This window comes from Acomys minous (assembly GCF_964271855.1).
Source record: "Acomys minous genome assembly, chromosome: 14".
Classification (NCBI taxonomy): Eukaryota; Metazoa; Chordata; class Mammalia; order Rodentia; family Muridae; genus Acomys; species Acomys minous.
In genome coordinates, this window is record NC_140496.1 from 108,808,201 (window position 1) to 108,829,257 (window position 21,057).

The 21,057-nt window shown below is 41.3% G+C and overlaps 1 protein-coding gene across 3 annotated transcripts in view; it reads left to right on the forward strand.

Annotated features, from left to right (window-relative positions):
- Positions 1 to 21,057, forward strand: part of LRRIQ3 (leucine rich repeats and IQ motif containing 3) — an 85,837-nt gene that overhangs the window by 63,834 nt on the left and 946 nt on the right. For all 3 annotated transcript variants that reach the window (XM_084757662.1, XM_084757664.1, XM_084757663.1), the window contains exon 7: positions 15,687 to 16,413. In XM_084757662.1, the coding sequence (XP_084613788.1) occupies positions 15,687 to 16,413 (727 nt within the window). The remainder of the gene's footprint in view (positions 1 to 15,686; positions 16,414 to 21,057) is intronic.

A 21,057-nucleotide genomic window follows, 5' to 3' on the forward strand; every position in this document is an offset into this window, starting at 1 on the left:
GTGAGAACCTGACACACAGTGACTGAGAACCTGACACACAGTGAGTGAGAACCTGACACACAGTGACTGAGAACCTGGCACACAGTGAGTGAGAACCTGACACACAGTGAGTGAGAACCTGACACACAGTGACTGAGAACCTGGCACACAGTGAGTGAGAACCTGACACACAGTGAGTGAGAACCTGACACACAGTGACTGAGAACCTGACACACAGTGACTGAGAACCTGGCACACAGTGAGTGAGAACCTGACACACAGTGACTGAGAACCTGGCACACAGTGAGTGAGAACCTCACACACAGTGACTGAGAACCTGACACACAGTGACTGAGAACTTGACACACAGTGACTTACAACTTGGCACACAGTGACTGAGAACCTGACACACAGTGAGTGAGAACCTGACACACAGTGAGTGAGAACCTGACACACAGTGACTGAGAACCTGACACACAGTGACTGAGAACCTGACACACAGTGACTGAGAACCTGACACACAGTGACTGAGAACTTGACACACAGTGACTGAGAACCTGACACACAGTGAGTGAGAACCTGACACACAGTGAGTGAGAACCTGACATATAGTGAGAACTCAGCACACAACCTATAATTTCATGTCTAGAGTGTCTCCAAATCAGATGCAAAGAAATCAAACTAGTGAATAGGAGAAATATAGAATTATTTTACACAGACATTTTATTGTCAGATTTATATTAAAAATGTTCTTTATAAGTAAAGTGTGATGGATCATTATGATAACATTTAAAAAATAAATTCTCTGTACCCACAATTGATGCCTGATTGCTTGGAGTTTTCAATATATAGAAATGTAAACGAGAGAGGGGAAGTCTAGGAAAGATAGTGGTCAGGCAATCACTCCTCCTGGTATTTAAGGCAAAGGTGATTGGAGCGTGGCTTTAACTTATGTTTACCTTACTATATAGTCTGGCAATGAGCACTTCCTGCAAGATAATGCTCTATGGATTAAGTTACTAGTGTGATCAGTTCATGCTTGGACATGTAGGTTTCCCCTCAGCAGACCTACCCACTATGGACCATCCCTCTTGAGCATTACCTTAAAGTCCCACTTCCATAATTGCAAATCCAACTGTAAGGAAACTAAAGAATCTAATGAAGACTCCTAACCCTTCACATTCCAAACAGGTGCGTGCGAGCATGACCTGTAGGAGAAGTTTACTGTGTGCATGAGCTTTGCCAAATCGTATCTGAGGTTTTGCAATTAGTTGAAAAAATAGTGATCACAATTTTTTGCTTGTATATAGGATTTTATGCTCCCTCTACAGCCTTAAAAAGTAATGTTTATAGTAGCATTAATTGTACATATTGTGTGGGCTCTTGGACATGTTTCTTTGAGACATGAGAGAGACAGTCAGTGGTTCTCAGTGTATTTAACTCTGGGTGAATAGCACTTGGAAGTAACAACTGAAAATGTTATTTTAAAATAATAACATCTATGTTGATAACTTTGTGGATAATTGGCTTTAATATATATTTATTAGAATCAACATATAATGATATTATATTATATATTTTGTGACCTTATATCATGAACATAACATTATTTGTAATAAGTCATTTATCTCTAGGCACGGTGGCTCATACATAGATCCACATTTCATATTTCATTTATTTACCTACACATTCAATGTTCACAATTTTAACTCTTTAGAAGATGGACAACACATTAATGAGTGAAGGACTTATGACCATAGTTGGTGTCCCAATTATAACCCTGCAAGTTGACAGTCGTCCTTTTCTGCTGTGTAAGTTAGAGCGATGCAGTATGTGATGACACAGACTCTGTGATGTCTCAAAGGTGTGTTGTACTATAATGTTGAGTCTATGACCTCTCAGTTCCTCTTACCCAGAGGCTAATTTAACATGATTACATCTTCAAAGTAGACACACACAGCAAAGGTCCTACCCACCGTGAGCTTCACTGACTCCATACAGAATTCACTCAGGTAACAGATGGAGTAGTGGAATATCACAGCCCACTTTTTCTTGAAGAATAAAAATCTTTGTTCTGAAAACCAGGTAACATCTCCTTCAAGGGTCACGCTTTCTTCACACAGAAGTGTGTATAGAAACTGGAAATAACTCTGTTGCACCCCAGAGTGGTAAACACATGTGATTCTCAAGATGTCAAAGGCCAGATGCTCTGTTATTAAACATATGTGAGCTCTTAGCAAGGACTTCCTGGCTAGATACTGAGCAGACAGCATTTTCCACCTCAAAAGTAAGGCTTAATGGTGTTTTCCAGTAGTCATGTTGGGGCATGTACACTCAGCGCCACTACTGCCCAGTGATGTGGGGCGTGTATACTCAGCCCCACAATGTTAGTTTTACAAAAATATTTAACTCCTAACAAATATCTGTACCTACCTTATTATCTTACATTTATGCTTTTAATATTTTTAATTTTAATTTTTGTAACAAAATAATTTTGTTTTTCTTTTTGAAACTGATATATCATTATAAATCAAATGTTACAGGTAGTTATACTTCCCTATCTGATAACACTTTTCATGTTGTATTCAAATTAATGTAATACTAAAGAATGCATACTGGAATCAGTAATCAAGAATATGTTTAATATTAGAAACTGGATGCACAGGTCACATCTTGTTGCTGAAAGGCCTCACCCAGATTACATTATAGAGTATGCAGTGTCTGAAATGCCAGTTTAATCCCTCATTAACTCTGACAATGGATGGACTTTCTCATCGTTTCCATGTTGTGTGCAACTGTAAAGGAGCCAGTTCCAAACCCTGATAGGAAGCAGCAGCTGCTGTGGGGATGATAGTTTCTGAGTGGGTTCCCTGCTCAGAGTGTAAGTCCACAAGGCTGACTGGTCGAAGGCCGTCCTGGCGAGCGGTCCCTGATACTGGACCTGTGATCATGTTAGTGCAGTCTCCTGTCATTTTCCTTCATTGCGCTCTCTGTCTTCCTCCAGATCTACTTAGATTCTGAAGTGAAGACTCTGAGAATGTTTTGGGTTTTCTTTCCATTTTCTATCTCCAACCTTTACCTCCAAATTCATCTCCTCTCTCATATATTACTAATTTTAGCCAACTTTTCGTCATATGATTTTAGCAGTCATTTTGCTGTACTCCTAACTTGTTTGCTTGAACAATGAACATTAAGGTAAGATTGAAATAATATTAACTAAATTACTTCAAATATACAGTTACAGTACATGTACACATAAACTAAATTTTTTCTTTTGCAGTTTAACATTAAAACAAATAATGCTGTGTTTTATTTTTTCTTCTATATGATAATTCAGATTTCTTCAATATTGGTATTACTGGCACACCAAAGAGGGATAAGATCACATAGAAATCAAATTGGCTATATTTCACATTACTTTGTAACTAAGCAACCTTGGCACCCCGCTCATGTGCTCCCCTCTGCTGCCAGCCTCCTGCAAAGTTAGATGGAGACGATGTGAGCAATCTCTCCACTTGCTTGTGAGCAGAAGAGCAGCTCGTCCCTTCAGAGTGAAGAACAAAAGTGAGAAGTGCTATCAGCTTGGAGGACATGTGCTCCTCCTCCTCAGCTGTGAAGGCCTCCTGACCCACAGGTCAGCCTCACTGTGCCAAGCTCTTCCAATGGGGCTTGTCTGCGATGGGGCTTGGGATGATTTGTTCTGGTAAATACAGAAGCTAGCAGCACAACGTGAACCCTGAGACACAGTCACCTCTAAGTAGCTGGCTGTCAGAAGTGAGCAAACTGTTGCCCCGCCTTGACTGGAAAGAGGGCAGTTGTGTTTTGAGTACCAAATATTTTCCTCGGATACGCAGAAGTCCACCTATATGCCAAGTATTTTGTAGCTGCCCGGGAGGAAGTCAGAAAGCATTGGTTCTGTGTGTTGGCACCTGTCTGTCTGTGGCCATTTACTCCATGGAGGAGAGACCAACAGAGACAAGCTTATGGCCTACAAAGTAAGGCAAGAAGATGAAGACTTCCAACCTCAAGGCACTGTGTGTGCCTCCATATGGGGAAAATTACCTCTTACAGCTTAAGTGCTAAAACATTGGCTAGTAAACCCTCCACACAATGCCTAGGTCAAAATGGTGGCGAGCGTAAGAGTGTGTGGATTTCTGGTCTATAGTTCTGGCATAGTCCCCTAGTAGTTTCTATTCAATTCCTAGAGTTGTGTGAGGCATAATTATGAAGAAAAGGTCTAAACATCACACATGCCTCAACACAACATTTCATTGTGATTCCTGGTGTCTCGAGCTGGTGGAATACAATGGGTCATAGCCACAGTTATAAGGAACGATGTCAGCAGAGAAGCTTAGTCTGATTCTCAGAGTCTTCTAATCGTCAACACACACAAGGAACCCCAGAAGGGAGGCTTTTGTGGCTTCTACTTGAAGTATTTACCGAAGTTCCCATGTGAGGATCAGACGAACGAAAGAGAAGCTTCAGAAAGCTCAAGAAGCCATCAGAGGAAGTAGGATGAGGCCTCACCCAGGAAGCAGGCATGCTTACAGTCTGAGGACCACACATGAGTTATGGCATTGCCCTCTGGTGCCTGAGGTTTCCCTCTTCTTATTAATATATAGTCAGCATATCTCGGGGGCACATGAGGCAGATGGCAGTGACTGGAATTTGGTTTATATCTTTATGCTAAAATCTCACCCGTACCTTGTTGGGAGACAGTGCATGCAGACTCCAATTTTGATATGTACGGGACTCTTAGTGCTCTTTCATTACTGTGATGGATGCTTGGACAAGGAGAACAACAGGTTTTTGGTGACCAATGGTCATGATTTTATGCTTACAAAATATTTTCTATTTATTAATTTCTCAGCTTTTGTTGGTTTTTGGTTAGAGACTTGCATTTTACCTTTTAGTCAACAGATTGTTATTAAAGTTGTTCCTGAACTAAGGAGCAGATACAAAGCACAGTGAGCTACTGGGTGTCTGTGTGGTGGTGTGTCTGTGTGGTGGTGTGTCTATGTGGTGGTGTGTCTATGTGGTGGTGTGTCTGTGTGGTGGTGTGTCTGTGTGTTGGTGTGTCTGTGTGGGGCCGTCTGTCTGTGTGGTGGTATCACTCTTATTTTTAATGTGTAATGAGTGTATTGTTTTATTTGAAACAAGTAAATATTTTAAAAGCAGTTCAAAATCATAATACATTATGCATTTCTAGATGTGACACACACACACACACACACACACACACACACACACACACACCTGACATGATTGTCTTGAGGTTCATAGTGAATTTATGGGTAATAAAGCAGATGGTGAGGATTGCTGATCCAGAGGAGAATCTGAAATAGTCAACTGCCCATCTTTTATGAGGTTTACATTTTAATGACTAAATAGTCAATAAACAAATGAGTGAATGAAGTAATTCTAAGTGGTCCTATGTCCTGTGAAGAAGCCTAATAAATGGAATAGAATTAAGAGAAAGGTAATACGGTTCTAGGTAAAATAAGTGTCTTTCTATTTGCCTGATTATGTTATACATTTAAGGACATAGCTGAAGACATGGACTCTGTTCTATGATGAGAAGGAATAATCCTTGGGAAGACTGTGTGAAATATTATTGCATTAAGATGAAGCAATCACTGCCACAGCTTGAGAACGAGCTTCAGAGGTTTCAGGTGAAATGGCGTGCACCGTAGACTTAAAATATAGCACTTAAACCTGGCAAGCCTGCATAATCAGGAAGAAAGTTCACCCAGAAAGCAATATGCATATTAGAAGTCAAAGTGGTGCTGTATTATCCTATGCTTTTCATACATATTGATAAATCCTTTCAGTGTGCCTTCATCTATATTCATGTCAGAAGAAATTACATTCATAGTTTTAGAAGTAAATGTATTTCAAACAAAGTAATGTTTTTGAAAACAGAAAGAGAAAAATAATTCGCCATTTCCTGGAGAGCCTTAATGAGATTAATAAGTGACCGCTTATCAGAAATAATGGCAGCCTGGGGCTGCGGAATGACCTACCCTGAGCTCTGGGGGGGAAACGAGAATTGAGAACATGAAACACAAACTTCCATGAAGTTAAAGCTGAGTATAACAGCTGAGAGATTCACCTAGAAGAAAAGTAAAGATGAGTTGTTCAGGCTGACAGCAAGCAACATCAAATATGTATTGCAAATCCGCACAAAAAGTCCCCATGAAGGAATGGCTCCAGTAATTGTGAAGTACAGTATTTCTCTTTGTTTTTTAACTGTTGTGAATAGTAACTAATTAAACAACATAAATAGAATATGCGATTCTGACTGTATAATCTAGAGGAATGTAGCGCACCGTTAGCAAACGTGGAGAAACAATGTGGAGAAGAAGTGAAGTGGATGCCAACCACACAAGTAGAGCCCTGGAATGCAGCAAACTGGAGATGGCGAGCTCTCAATGTATAGTTGTGCCTCTTCGTCAAATTTCTAAAGTCATTGCATAAAGTATTGATTACAGAAAGCATTGTGTTTTATTATTAATATTTAATATTGAATTATTATTTTAGTAATATCAGTAGTTACTCCTTAACTGGCTTTATAATCAAGTAGTCACACAGTGACACCAGGATCTATTTAATTAGCCTATAGCCCAATGCTGTGCAATATTTACTCCATCCTAAATCTCAATGCTGGAATAGTTTCCTCCTTTATACTTGCTTTTAAATCATCTCCTAGGCCTGGTTCATTTCTCCTGATGCTTCTCAGTCCTCACCTCATGGCCCCACCCACTCCTACCTCCTCTTTCTCCTCCCCTCACTGGATCAGGATGCCCCACCCTATTCTCTGTTATTGCTTAGCACTGGCTACTTTGTTTCTATTGACAACACAGAGAACAAATGGTGACCCGTTTAACACAAACTTGAAATTGGAGATACTTAGAATAAACATCACAATGCAATGTCCTGATTGATCCAGAGTCCAGTCAGGTGGAGAAATGAGCATTTGAATGAATAAGGGTGAACTGTACACAGTCCACAAGAGTATTATGCCAAAGTATTGTGTGCTTTCTAACCTGTATAGACACATATGAAACTATATGTGATATTTGTAATTGCAGGAAAATGGGTAACGAAGTTATATTTACTAGAATCATTTAGTAAGCATAAATATGAAATGAATTTTGACATTTATTACAAATTTTATCATATGAGAAATCACTGAAGGGCTTGAAATGATACTTAAGAAATGTTTGTTTAATGTAAACTGAAGGCAACAAGGAAGAAAAATAAGGAGAAAGGGGGTGAGACATAGGAGAAGGAAAAAACAAAGATGGAAAGATTGGATAGAAATGTTCTATGTTTTTAATAGCTGAGTAGTTGTTACTACTCCATTGTGTAAACGTACCTCAGTTTCCTTATCCATTCTTCAGGTGAGGGACATCTAGGTTGTTTTCAGATTCTGGCTATTACAAACAAGGCTGCTGTGAACATAGTTGAGCAAATATCCTTGTTGTACAGTGGAGCATCTTTTGGGTATATGCTCAGGATTGGTATAACTGGGGCTTGAGGTAAAACTATTGCTGATTTCCTGAAAAAGCACTAGATTGGTTTCTAAAGTGGTTGTATAAATATTCACTCTCACCAGAAATAGAGGAGTATTCCGCTTTCTCCACATCCTCACTGGTATGTGCTGTCACTTGAGTTTTTGATCTTAGCCATTCTGATGGGTGTAAGATGGAATCTCAGAGTTGTTTTGATTTGCATTTCCCTGTTGACTAAGGATGTTGAGCCCTTCTTTAAGTGTTTTTCAGTCATTTGACAGTCTTTTGTTGAGAATTCTCTGTTTAGCTCTGTACTCCGTTTTTTAATTGGATTATTTGCTTTGGTGGTGTTTAACTTCCTGAGTTCTTTATATATTTTTGATATTAGCCCTTTGTCAGATGCAGGGTTGGTGAAGATCTTTTCCCAGTCTGGAGGCTGTCGTTTTGTTCTGTGGACAGTGTTCCTTGCCTTACAGAAGTTTTCAGCTTCATGATGTCCCATTTATTAGTTGTTGATTTATATGTAGTATATATGCAGCATAGTATCCTTGTGGGTCCCGTGACACGGACTCTGGCGCCCACTCATTGATCACGTCCCCCTGTCGGGGTGGCCTTGCCAGGACACGGAGGAAGAGGATGCAGGCAGTCCAGATGAGACTTGATAGGCTGAGGGCTGAGGGCAGATGACAGGGGAGGAGGGCTTCCCCTTTCTGAGGACTAGGGAAGGGGGTAGGGCAGATGATGGAGGGAGGGTAGGACCAGGAAGCCATGAGGGAGGGGGCTACAGTTGAGATGTAATGTGAACAATTTTTTTTAAAGTGGCTATGTATGTTTTTGAGACTAACCACATTTGAGTTTTAGAATTTTATATGTCATGGGGCTCAAGTAACTATATTAATACTTCAGAAATAAAATTTAAAAATGTTACTAGGGATAAATAAGCACATTTCTGATAATCAATTCAACACATTGGTAATATAAAATAAATATAAACAAATCTTTTAAATATATGTTTTCAAAATTGTTGAAAGCATACATGGGGAAACCGAAGGTAGGAACAGATAACACAGCAGTGAAAACCCAGGGTTCTACACACGGCCTTGAGAGCAGTTACAAGTGTCCCCAGAAATCTAGCCATGCCCATCATCCTGTAAAAGCCTAATTATTAGTGTCATTTTTAGAAACAGAAGCACTGGTTCTAAAATCATTTATAGAATGCAACAAACTTTACATGCCGAAAGTATCTTTAATGTAAAGATGTGTACATCTTTAATGTACAGAAAATTAAAGTTGACAACTCACAATTCCCAATATGCTCTCTTAACTCACAGTTCTCAAGTCTGTGAAATGGGGATAAAGTTGACAGTGACATCAGTGACGCATGTGTGTGGCGAGCATGCTTATGCATGTTTACCAAGACCCTTAGTACAGAAACAACATCTTCACAGAAAAGTGTCACCAAGTTAGTGAGTGCAGGTGTAGCTTCTGCATGCCACAAACAAGCTGCCTCACCTTTGACACAGACTCCAGTGGGTGTAGTGGTTGCTCAGCAGTTAATTTTTAAAGTAGCTTTAATATCTCCCAAGGAATATGAAGTAAAATCACATATAAATCACTTTAAAACACATTGCGGGACAGCTGTAGGTCTGCTGTATGCTGCCACCAGCAGGGGCCGAAAGACAGCAAGGAAGTAGCTGCAAGCGCTCCCTAACCAGTTAGAACCAAGGTCCACATGCTTAATTTAATTTAAAATCAAAGTGAACAGTCCTGAAATCTTATGTTGAAGTTATTTTTATGATTTTAGTGTTCACTATTTCATATTTATAAACTTGAGAGTCAGAATGGATTTAGGTTTCACTGGCAGAATCCAGAAAAGTATGCTCTCAGACAGGTCTTGTACAGAATGGATGATTTTCAGGAGTAGACAACTGAGGGCAGGACAGGTGCCCTGACACTGAAGAGTATGGGCTGCTCTTGCATCGGATGCCAATTCTGTTGCAAGTACACATACTGGGTGACTCCCAACCTCCTGCACCTCCAGTTCCAGGCCTTCATACTCATGTACACATACCCCCTAACACACACACACACATGCATACACACACACACACACACACACACACACACACACGCACGCACACACACACTCACATACACATGCAGGCATGCACACACATGCACATGCATGCATATGCACATGTACATGTACACATGCACATGTACATGTATACACACATACAAATGAGAGATGGGACGGGGAGGAAGGAGATGCTTCTGAACAGGGTAAACCAGTTGTCTACAAATCCACTTTCTATACTGTTGTGAGATGATCCCAGCACAGCTCCTTTAGAGTAGAGTGTGACATTCCTGTAGATATAACTGTGGTAAACTTTAATTTTCATAGTTCATAGCTTACACAACCTGCTTATTCTGTAGGTGCAAATGTAATGGGCCTCAGGGAAGAATTACAGAAAGCCTGTTGCATTGTAAGTTGCAAAGCAGAAAGTGGAAGATGTGGGCCAGTACCATAGATCCTGTTTTTATCCTTCACAGAACAGGAAGAAACTCTACATTATAGACGTTAATACTACTGCTTCTAAACAGTACCCTCACGCAGCCTTCCTTCACGCGCCCTCGGTTACCCTATTCTTCTCTTCCACATAGTAACACTGCAAATTCTGTGCACTGTTTCAGGCTGTGTCCCATGCTGAGCACTCAAGAGAGTGTGCCAGCATTAACAACCATTTCACATCATATATGAAAGGGTGTGTCAGGATTACACTGATTTTTAAATCAGTTAGACCAGTTGGCACCTCACAGATGGATCATAAACCTGTAATCCTGTAATATATTCAGAAAGATCAAATGAGGCCTGTCAGCACAATGTCCCAGGGCTCCGCTGACCTGAAAACGAGTGAGATGACAGAAAGCCAGGTACAGCAGCACCCGGTTGTTGGGCTCCCACGCAGAGAAGTGGCCCAAGTGGAGCTATCCACTTAGCACTGCGGTTTTGTAAGCACACGGGTTCAAAGTAAAACCATGCTGCACTATCTCAGAAATAGTCTCTGCAAACTGAGAAACAGCAACTTGTGCTCCAGCATCTACCAAATGTTGTCCACACTAAAGTCTGAGAAATGTCAGTGACCAGAGCATTTCTGTTCTGCTTACGGGGTCTGGGGATCTCACTGTACATCCCTCTCTGGCCACAAGCTTGCCTTGTAGATTAGCTGGTCTTGCACTTGTGAGCCCTTACCTCCTTACCTTGAGTTTTACTAGTGTACTATTTACCGTGTAAATAGAAACAGTATGTGTTGGTTCAAATGGATCTTCTTATTGTAACAAGACAACAGTTTGAAAATAGATCGTATTAATAAAAATTTTAATGGAAATTAAAATGGATACAATTTTGAATTGAATGTGTAGATAAATGTTTAAATACTGACACTATATAGACACCATACAGACACTACAATAGAGTACTTGTGCACGTGATTAAGTACAGACACTGCAAGCTGCAGGAGCAGCCACATGTGCACATCTTTAATGAAGCTTGCCAGGTTTTCCTTTCTGAACAAACATTATCACTGCCTACTGATTTGTGCACTCTACATGCTGTTAGTGATCTTCGATAGCTTTTTATTAACTCTGATGCCATGTGATTCGACAGCAAGGCTTCTGAACTCACATATGAAGCACTCCACACGTCTGCGCCATCCTGCAGCTTTCCTGTTTATCACCACAGAGTGCTTGAACCACCGTTTGGTCCTTTCAACAGTCACCTCCCCTTGTCCTGTGGCCCAAGTTCACGTCTATTCCCTTCATGATAACATGTCTTACATCGCACACCTTCTGTACCGATGGCCGCCACTGCTCACCATCTGCTGTGACCTAGCTGCACAGCATCTGATCCTGCTTCATTTCTCTGTCTGCAATTACTACCACTTCCTTTCTGCTCACTGGGATCTGTTTCACAATTTCCTGCCTCCTACCTTAATATAGCTTATCTTTTCTTCTGGAATGTTCATCACTGCCTGCCCTGAATATTCTCCTGTTCATTCTTATTGTTCTCGTCTGAAGTTATGTCAGTTTCTCTAAATATATTGCCCTCATCCATCCAATAGAATCCCTTAACCATGAATATGCACGTTCATCAGGGCACTGGTCCTTAACTGAAGATGGGCTGTCACCTGTCTTCAAGAGAAGCTCCTGGGGCAGGAAGCAATGAATGTGTTAATGGATGATTCCCTCATTTGTTAAATAATACACCTGAAACACAACAAATATTCAAATGTTCATATACTTATTCATGGATTTGTATGTGAACAGTTTTGGGTTAAAGAGAGGTAGGTGCTCTGTATTAAAATGAAGAATTCTCAATTTTCCAATAAGAAGGAAACTAAAATTACAGACAGAGTAATAGCTGGAACTTAGAGGGAGTTGAGTAGGAATTGCCTTTTTTTTGTGACCTGTCGGTGTGACTTACACGTGTACCTGCTAATGTAAAGCTGGGGGTCTTGAAAGATATACAGAAAAATTAGTACGTGCAATCAAGATAATTTTAGGAGGCTAGATTCAGTTCTTCAGTGAGATCACAGGACATGTTAAGTGGCTGCCAGTGGAAGGAAATTGGTCTTGTCTATAGTAGTAAGCCACTGAAATTGAAAACTGAGATGATTAGATAAATGCCCACGTAGTTTTGAATATACCAGCCTCATTATCTAGAAAGAAATTAAAATAGAGGAATCAGTAATACAACAGACTGAATTACTATAAAAAATTAGAAATAAATAATTCAGGAGAAAGAAAAAATCATCTGAAATATAGGTATAGGTAGGTATAGGTTATAGGTAGCAATGAAGAGATACAGGTACAGAAATGTACGTATTTTATGAGACTGTGAATATGTGTGATCTTTGAAGGCTCCATCTGCTTCTAACACTTGTATTTATTTCTTCTTTGGAAGTTGATTCATAGAGCCTCTGAGGTGTTTCTATTAATGTTGCTTGAATGGGTTTGCTTGAGATCAGAGCACTCCTGGACACCACAAACTACAGACACTGAAGCTGTCAGAGATGCAGCGTGCCTTCTCGCATGTTCCAACTGAATATCAAACACAAAGCAGTGTGGTGACGGCATGGCTGTCTCACCTTATTTGCATTTTAGACAATTTTTAGAATTTAGGGGGAGGGGCAAATTTGCCAGCTAGGCCTAATTTTAGATTTTAAAAATGAGCAAGGAGTTCAAGTTCTCAGACATGGAGAATATATGCCAACGCATAGCTCAGTGTTCCTTTGTTGCCCACCTAAACAGTATTAAATTCGTTATTTTTATGGACACTCTTTTAGGCTTCTTCTTAAGAAACATATAAAAGAAAAAAAACAAAGAAATAAAAGAGTTTTAAATCATATTTGAATTGTGATCCTTTTTAGATGTAAAGAAATGTGATGAGCCAGGAAAGGTTTCTTTGAAATGGGCTGGTTTCTGTTTTCAGAAGGGCACTGACATAAATTAATGTGAACTGCCACATCATGGTGCAAGAAAGAAGAGGACACAGTGGCATTAGCATATTCCTGTTCTCCATGTCTGACCCAGGCTGAGTGCAGAGAAATGCCTGGAGATACAATGGTCCACACTGTACCTCCACAGGGGCTCCATCCTGGAGATGCAATGGTCCACACTGTACCTCCACAGGGGCTCCATCCTGGAGATGCAATGGTCCACACTGTACCTCCACAGGGGCTCCATCCTGGAGATGCAATGGTCCACACTGTACCTCCACAGGGGCTCCATCCTGGAGATGCAATGGTCCACACTGTACCTCCACAGGGGCTCCATCCTGGAGATGCAATGGTCCACACTGTACCTCCACAGGAGCTCCATCCTGGAGTTACAATGGTCCATACTGTATCTCCACAGGGGTTTACCTACCCCTTCCATGACACCTGTGTCTCATGTCTCTGTGGACCATATGTCTCTGTAGCAGAGACAGCAACCATTCATGCCCTTATTTTACTCAAGGAGAGCTTAATGGGCAGATCTGTGCTCCTTTATGAGGTCACAAAACACAAAACAAGCACAATTTTTATACAGGAACATTTCCATTTCTGTTACTTGTCAAAAGTCATACTTTGACTCTGGCACGAACTCTGGTGGCCCCCTATTTAACCACTTCCCCTTGGTGGGGAGGCCTGGCAGCACTCAAAGGAAGGGTAAGAAGGCTACCAGGATGAGACCTGATAGGCTGGCTGTGACCATATGGTAGGGGAGGAGGTCCCCTTCTGTCACAGACCTAGGGGAGGGGAATAGGATGAAGGCGGGAGGGAGGGGGAACAGGAAGATACAAGTGGGGGATAACAATTGAGATATAATCTGAATAAATTATTTTTTAAGTGATACCTTGTTAAAGACAGTAGCAATGGTGTGAGGGTGAGAAGAAATACCCGTGTGTGGTGAGTGTTAAAGCACTTCTGATACATTAAGAGTGCAGGAGTTTCAGGGACACCTATGGATGTGCTCAAACTTCCACCATAATATTTTACTGTATTGTGGTGTTTCAGCACAGCTAGAAATTCCCCTAATATTTAGTTTTTATGTAGTATCAGGACTACTGTTTAAATCACCAAAGTAGCTGTTATTTCTAAGGGCATATTTCTTTCTTTCTTTCTTTTTCTTTTTTCTTTTCTTTTTTTTTTTTTTGATTTTTTAAAAATGTTTTTCTTGTTACATCTCAATGGTATCCCATCCCTTGCATCCTCCCATTCTTCCCTCCTTCCCATTTTCCTCTTATTCCCCTCCCCTATGACTGTTCCTGAGGGGGATTACCTCCCCCTGTATATGCTCAAGAGGGCATATTTCAAATGCCAATTCTTTTTACTCTAAATTTTAAAAAAACCTATATGAATTAAGAGTGCTAAATTAAACTCTACGAATCATATTTCTGTTGGTGGAGTAAGCTGAATAAAAGGCTATTCCAAGAGCAGTGTCAAGCAATGTCTGGAAAATGTGGACCATTGTATCTCCAGGCATTTCTCTGCACTCAGCCTGGGTCAGACATGCAGAACAGAAATGTGCTAATGTCACTCTGTCCTCTTCTTTCCTGCACCATAACATGACAGTTCACATTATTTTATGTCAGTGTCCTTCCTATCCAAAGGTTGTGCCACAGCTGCTGCTGTTCCCTCTGCACATATAGACAGGTAATCTTTAGCCCATTTCTCCTCAGTATATCTATTATCATTTCATTAATTCAACTAATATTATCAAAACATTTTCTTTATTATAATTTTAATTAGGATATAGTTAACATAATTTTATCTCTTTCCTTGCCTCCAACCCCTCCCATGTTCCATGTTTTCCAGTTGTTGCCCTCTCAGTTTGATGGCTTATTTTTCTATATTATCCTTACACACATACACACACGTATGCACGCATGCACACATGCATGCATATAAATACAACTTGCTGAGTCTGCTTTTTGTGCATATGACTTCAGGGCTCACTACTTTGTACTGGATAAACAATTAGTGGATATTACCTGAGAGGGGCTAACTCTGCTCTCAGCAGTGATCAGTCACAGGGCTGAACACTTCCTGTAGCTCTTTCCAGGCATAGGACTCTGAACATCTTCGGGTTGGGCATGCCACTTGATATTGCCGTTCCGAGCTTGCTGAGGGGTCTGCTGGGAGACTGTAACTAACCCTGCTGTTCACAGAGCAGACTGCTCTGCGTTCCCACTGGTGACCATGCTACCTGACTCATGACCTGTTTGTTCATTATTTTCTTTTTAGCAAACCATATACAAAATTCAGTGTCTAGGTATATAAAAATGATGTCTAACTCCATAAAAATTATGACCGAGTATACAAAATATATCTAAGTACATAAAACTATGCCAAATGACTATCTACTTGGTACTATGTCTAACTACCACATGTAAGATAAATGATAATGCTGTCGCCGTACAGGTTAAATAACAGTGAGAGGTGGTACAAGGAACAGCAAACTACATGAAGTAGCGCATTCATTGACGTGGGAGATGATGTGATGGTGGTGTTTTTCTTGTCTGATATCAGAAGTTGAACCCTGGAGAAAACGTGCTTAAGGCGGTTCAGGTCCTCCCAGTGAATTTATGTAGCTTCCAAAGTATTTGAAGTGAAAATAAGCTCTTTATGTTGTCTGTCTACTCTGATATAGGTCAGCAGGAGGCAAAAGCTGAGTCTGACGAAGAAGAAATGGACATCAGGTTTAGGGTACCTGCAATGAAGATTCCTTTATATTCCCACAGACCCCTCAAGTACGGGGAAATGTTGAAACAGATGAAACACGGATACTTCCCAAGCTATCTCCAGCCGCTTCCTGCCTCGCGTTCAATGCCCCCAATTGAAAGAGAGACATATCGGGAGCTAAAGAAAAGGAGAGAGTTTCTAACCACACACAAGGCTGGCATGCAGCTCCACATGTTCAATGACGTCGATAAATATCAATCAGGTCGAGAGCAGCAAGAGCATGAAGCGAGGAATGTAACGGCCGTGATCGCAGCACAGGTTGCCCAGGAGAGAGCTAGGCTCGACATCAGAGAGCACTTAAGGAAGAAAGCGAGTATGGCGCAAAATCTAATGGAAAAGGATAACGAGGCACTCCAGGAAGACTTAAAGCAAATTTGGAAGGAGAAACTCACCTACCTGGCGAAAGTTAGAGAGCGGAAATCTATGTTCCTGGCTGAAAAAAAGCTAAACACCGCAGACCACTCTTTAGTTCAGTCAATCAACAATGAGAGGACCCAGCTGCTCAAGGGAATCATCCACGTGGACAGAATGAACTACAACTTGGAGCGCTTGAGAGAGAAGCGTCTGACTGTTAGCAAAAAGTGGAAAACAGAAAAGCATAAGCAAAGTTTGCTGAGGCAGATGAAGGAGCTGAGGTATGTGACGGCTTAGACACAGCCACCGCTGGGCTCTATCAGGATGCTTTCCTGTAGCTTGATACTTTATTCTTTGGAAAATGGAAGTAAACTAAAGGGGGAAAAATCGTGTGCTGAGTTGTTACCAGGCATTAAGCAAACTGATTTCTAAGCAGAAGCCAGGATAGAGCCAGCTTTGTTATTTTTGTGTCTCTAATTTAAACTGGTTTAGTCTCTAAGAGTCCACACGGTCCTTATCACCCAGGTCTCTACTTGTACCCCTCCTCCACGCCACCCCCCCCAGCCTTTCCTGAGTTCCTCTCTGTGTATCCTCCTGTAAATCTTAACTGCTTCTGTTTGTCTGTTTGAGACAGGGTCTCAAGTAGTAGCTCAGGCTACCTTCAAACTCTGTGTCCCAGAGAGTGACCTTGAGTTTCTGACGCTCCTCAGGAGGGCCGGATTAGAGGCATGTGTCAGTCACCACATCACATTTGTGTGTTGCTGGAGATTGAAGCCAGGACTTTACACAGGCTAGTCAAGCACTCTGAACTGAACTACATCCTCCCCCTTAGCAGTTCTGACCATACAGATTCTTCCTGACATGGATACCTTGTCCCTTCTCACAGAGTCTTTGGCCTCTGAATGATGTTTCACACATATACTTAGTTTTACTGTAGTCATCTTACCCTATGTTTTCCACTACAGTTTTAACCTCTTGCCATAACAGAAGGCTCTATTTCTTACTCAACTTTGTATTTTCTTATCCTCTGACTTTACTCACACTATCTCATGTTTCTTTAATGTGCCTGCAGCATGAAGGAAGGCTACAGAACCATTTCTGTGAGGAAAATATCAACACTTCATGGTACCCACTGAGTAGAAAGCTTTGTCTGTACATGCACGAGAAGGCCTGTGGATGGCTGACATCTCTGTGGAGTTACCTCTCATCTTTAGACTCTCCTCTTCTGAGGCAAAGCACAAAAAGTGGGAAAATCTACAAGTTCTGTTTCCAACTTGTAGTGATTAGCTACAAAGACATTTTCATTTATTTGCCATTGAAATATTTCAATTTCTTTCTTTTCTTAGTTTTTAAATGTAATTTCTTCTATACAATATATTTTGATCATGTTGTTTTTTCTTGTCACAACTCCTCCCCAACCCTTGTTACTTCCCTAGCCAGCCAAGTTTAAGTTTCCTCCTATTTTCCTTTAAAAAATAATCTCAATCTCTCTCTCTTTCCCTGCCCCCTTCTGTCTCTCTGTCTCTGTCTCTCTCTGTCTCTCTGTCTCTGTCTCTGTCTCTGTCTCTGTCTCTCTCTCTCTCTCTGTCACACACACACACACACACACACACACACACAAGTGAAACAAAAAGTCCACAGTTGGGACAGCTGTTGAAACACACAGGCCCTAAGAGGACACTTCACATACTAGATGAAGTGCTCTTTGCAGTCTTTATATCCTGACTTATAAAGCTTTTCTCCAAACAGCATCTTGTATAATCATAACTTCCAACTTGATTCGAGAGCTGCCCTGTTTACATGACAAGAACATGCCTGGGCTCCAAGCAGCATTCACATTAATACCAAGCTAATAACTCACTTTCACATACACGCGGGGGAGCCTAATCTCTAGGCACTGCTCTATCTCTGAGCAGTTAAACTCTTGCATATTCATTTGTGCCCAAAGTCTACCAATTTTTTACTCCCTTGCCTTCACCACATGCATGCTCAAAATATGTGATGACACCCACCTGTGCAATGCTAGCCATGTGCGTCTCCTGTCGACTGTAGGGTCCAGATTCTCCAGATCACTCTGGGCATTCTGTTGTCTGTGTTCTCTTCACAGTGATGACTGCCCTCTACCACCACTTCCTGCCTGTGGGCATCACAGCCATCCACATGATCTAACGTCACTAACTAGACAAAATCACCACTCTGTGACTTTCATAAACCCAGCTTCTTCTATTCCTCAGTGTCTCCTCACACAACAGCAGCTTCAAGCCTTCACCAAATATGAAGCTTCAGTTCCAAACGCCAGTGTATCCCCAGGGCCCCAGCAGGCGACTGTATTTTCTAAAGGACCCTTAGCCCTCAAGGTTGAATTCCTTCTACCCAGCACATGTATGGACACAGTATTCTAGGAGGCGTAGATAATTTCTGCGTTCTCTGTCTGCTGCTTCAGGGTAAGACACTGATTTTTCTAAAGTCAGTGTTAGCTTCTACTATGAATGTTCCTGGTACAGAAACTGAGGTTGTGTGAAATAGGCTGTGGTTTGAAAAGAACTGAAAGTGTAGTGATGTCTTCAAATTCCTGAACTTGGTAAAATTTTCCATTAGTTTCATCCTGCATTAATCATAATTATAGTTAAAATATAAATATTGCATGTAAGAAGTCTATTAGAATCACTGAACCCAAGAAAACAGTGACAGGTGGTGATGCTGAGTGGAAATGCTTTTGGAAGGGACTTCACCTCCGGGGTTCACACACGGGGTTCACACATGGGGTTCACACATGGGGTTCATACACGGGGTTCACACACAGGGTGTTACCCCAATGATCACTTTAGCTTTGCAGTGTATCATGTCAGATATAGACCTTCTGTAGTTTTCCTTAAGTATCCATAGCTAAGTGTGCTTTTTTCCTAGAATCAGTGGAACTGCATTCCTTTTTCAGTTGTTAGACGCTAACCCGTCCAAGTACAATTGGTTCACATGTATTGATCACTCATTGATTCTTTTGAATAGTAATTTTATTTACATTTTTCTGTTGCTCATTATTTTTATCTTTCAGCATAATGACTGCAATATAATCCTTTGACTTGCACTTTGCTCTTCTTCGTATGTTTAAAGTTCTGTTCGCTTTGATTTCTACTCAGCTATATGGCCAGCTATGTGCTTTATCTGTGTTCTAGACTGAGAACAGATAGTTAAGGAGTGACTGCCAAATGGTAGGCTTGTCTTCTCCTTTCTTTCCCAGTACTAGAGTTGGAAGCAGGCTCATGCCAGTCAGAAGCTCTGCCCCTGGGCAGCATGCTCTGTCGTGTTCAATTACTTCACACAAAATGTCTAAACTGAGTTGTCCTCTTCACAATGATGAAGAAAACGGACATGGACAACTTAAATAGTCCATCCAAAATTTCAGCCCCTAAAATTCAAGGTGGATTTTGTACACCAAGAGAATGGCTATGGAACCTGACTTGCAGTGGCCAGTCACCTGGCAGTGACCACAGGGACAGCTCCGAGGCCAGTCACCGTGTCCCCATCCCCAGCTCAGCTCCCTGGCAGTGACCACAGGGACAGCTCTGAGGCCAGTCACCGTGTCCCCATCCCCAGCTCCCTGGCAGTGACCACAGGGACAGCACTGAGGCCAGTCACTGTGTCCCCACCCCAGCTACCTGGCAGTGACCACAGGGACAGCTCTGAGGCCAGTCACTGTGTCCCCATCCCCAGCTACCTGGCAGTGACCACAGGGACAGCTCTGAGGCCAGTCACTGTGTCCCCATCCCCAGCTCCCTGGCAGTGACCACAGGGACAGCTCTGAGTATCATTGTTTCCAAAGAGAACTGCAGCCTCTCTCCCATCCTCTGGCTATTCCTACACTTTCTATTTACTACCCACTAAAGGGACGCATTAAATTCCAAGTCATCTTCAAGAAATTTACAATGTGTAACTCTCTTCATCTTTTACTGAATGGAACATATTAGTTAGACCATCCAGTTCTTAACGATGGAAAAGAAATAGAAGAGGCAGAGAGAATCTAGAGGACTTATTGAAAATCCAGCCAGTAAGCTGAAAGCTTATAACTCAACCCTTCCATCCACCCTGACTCCATGTTTCTGATTATACCTGTGCAGAAATGTAGTGTTTCAGGAATCAAAGCGAGCCATTCCCCTGCAGCTGACTGGAGCGGAAAGAGTGATAACAGTTCTCAGAACATATGTAATATGTTGCTGCCTCTGCCTCAGTCTTAGCCATTCATGCTATATAATGTGTGTGTGTGTGTGTGTGTGTGTGTGTGTGTGTGTGTGTGTGTGTATATATATATATGTATATGTACATGTATGTATATGTGTGTGTGTGTGTGTGTGTGTGTGTGTGTGTGTGTGTGTGTGTAGGGTTATTTCATGTTTGAATCTCTTTTTTTCTTCTCTCCCCTTGTTCTATTGGCTTTATTACCAGCATTTATCTCACTTCTAATCTTATCCTGTTCTGTAATGAGTTTCTTGTTTTAGTAAAGATTTAATGCAAGAACTTACTATATATTTCTCTTAAATCCATGTGCACTTTTCTTGATTATGTCAATCTATGTCCCTTTTCTGTTTGAAGCATGTGGAGATACTGTCATGCTTTGACAATGAATAATGAACAAGTGACTTTTCTTCAATCTTATGCCATTGCCTGGGTGTGGTAGACTAATCTGATCTAGGTCTCTCTCACTTAGAATGTATATTTGTCTAGTGGAGTTGCTGTAACAAGATACCATAGGCTGAGCAGCCTAAGTAAATTGGACTTATTTTTTGACTGCTCTTGAGTTCCAGCAAGTCTGATAGTGATAAGCGCAGATAGGTTTGGTTTTCCCTTGATGTGTTTATTGGCTGCAGATGGCTGGCTGCCGCCTTACTATGGTTTCACATGTACTCTTCCCTGAGTGGGTATATGCTCCT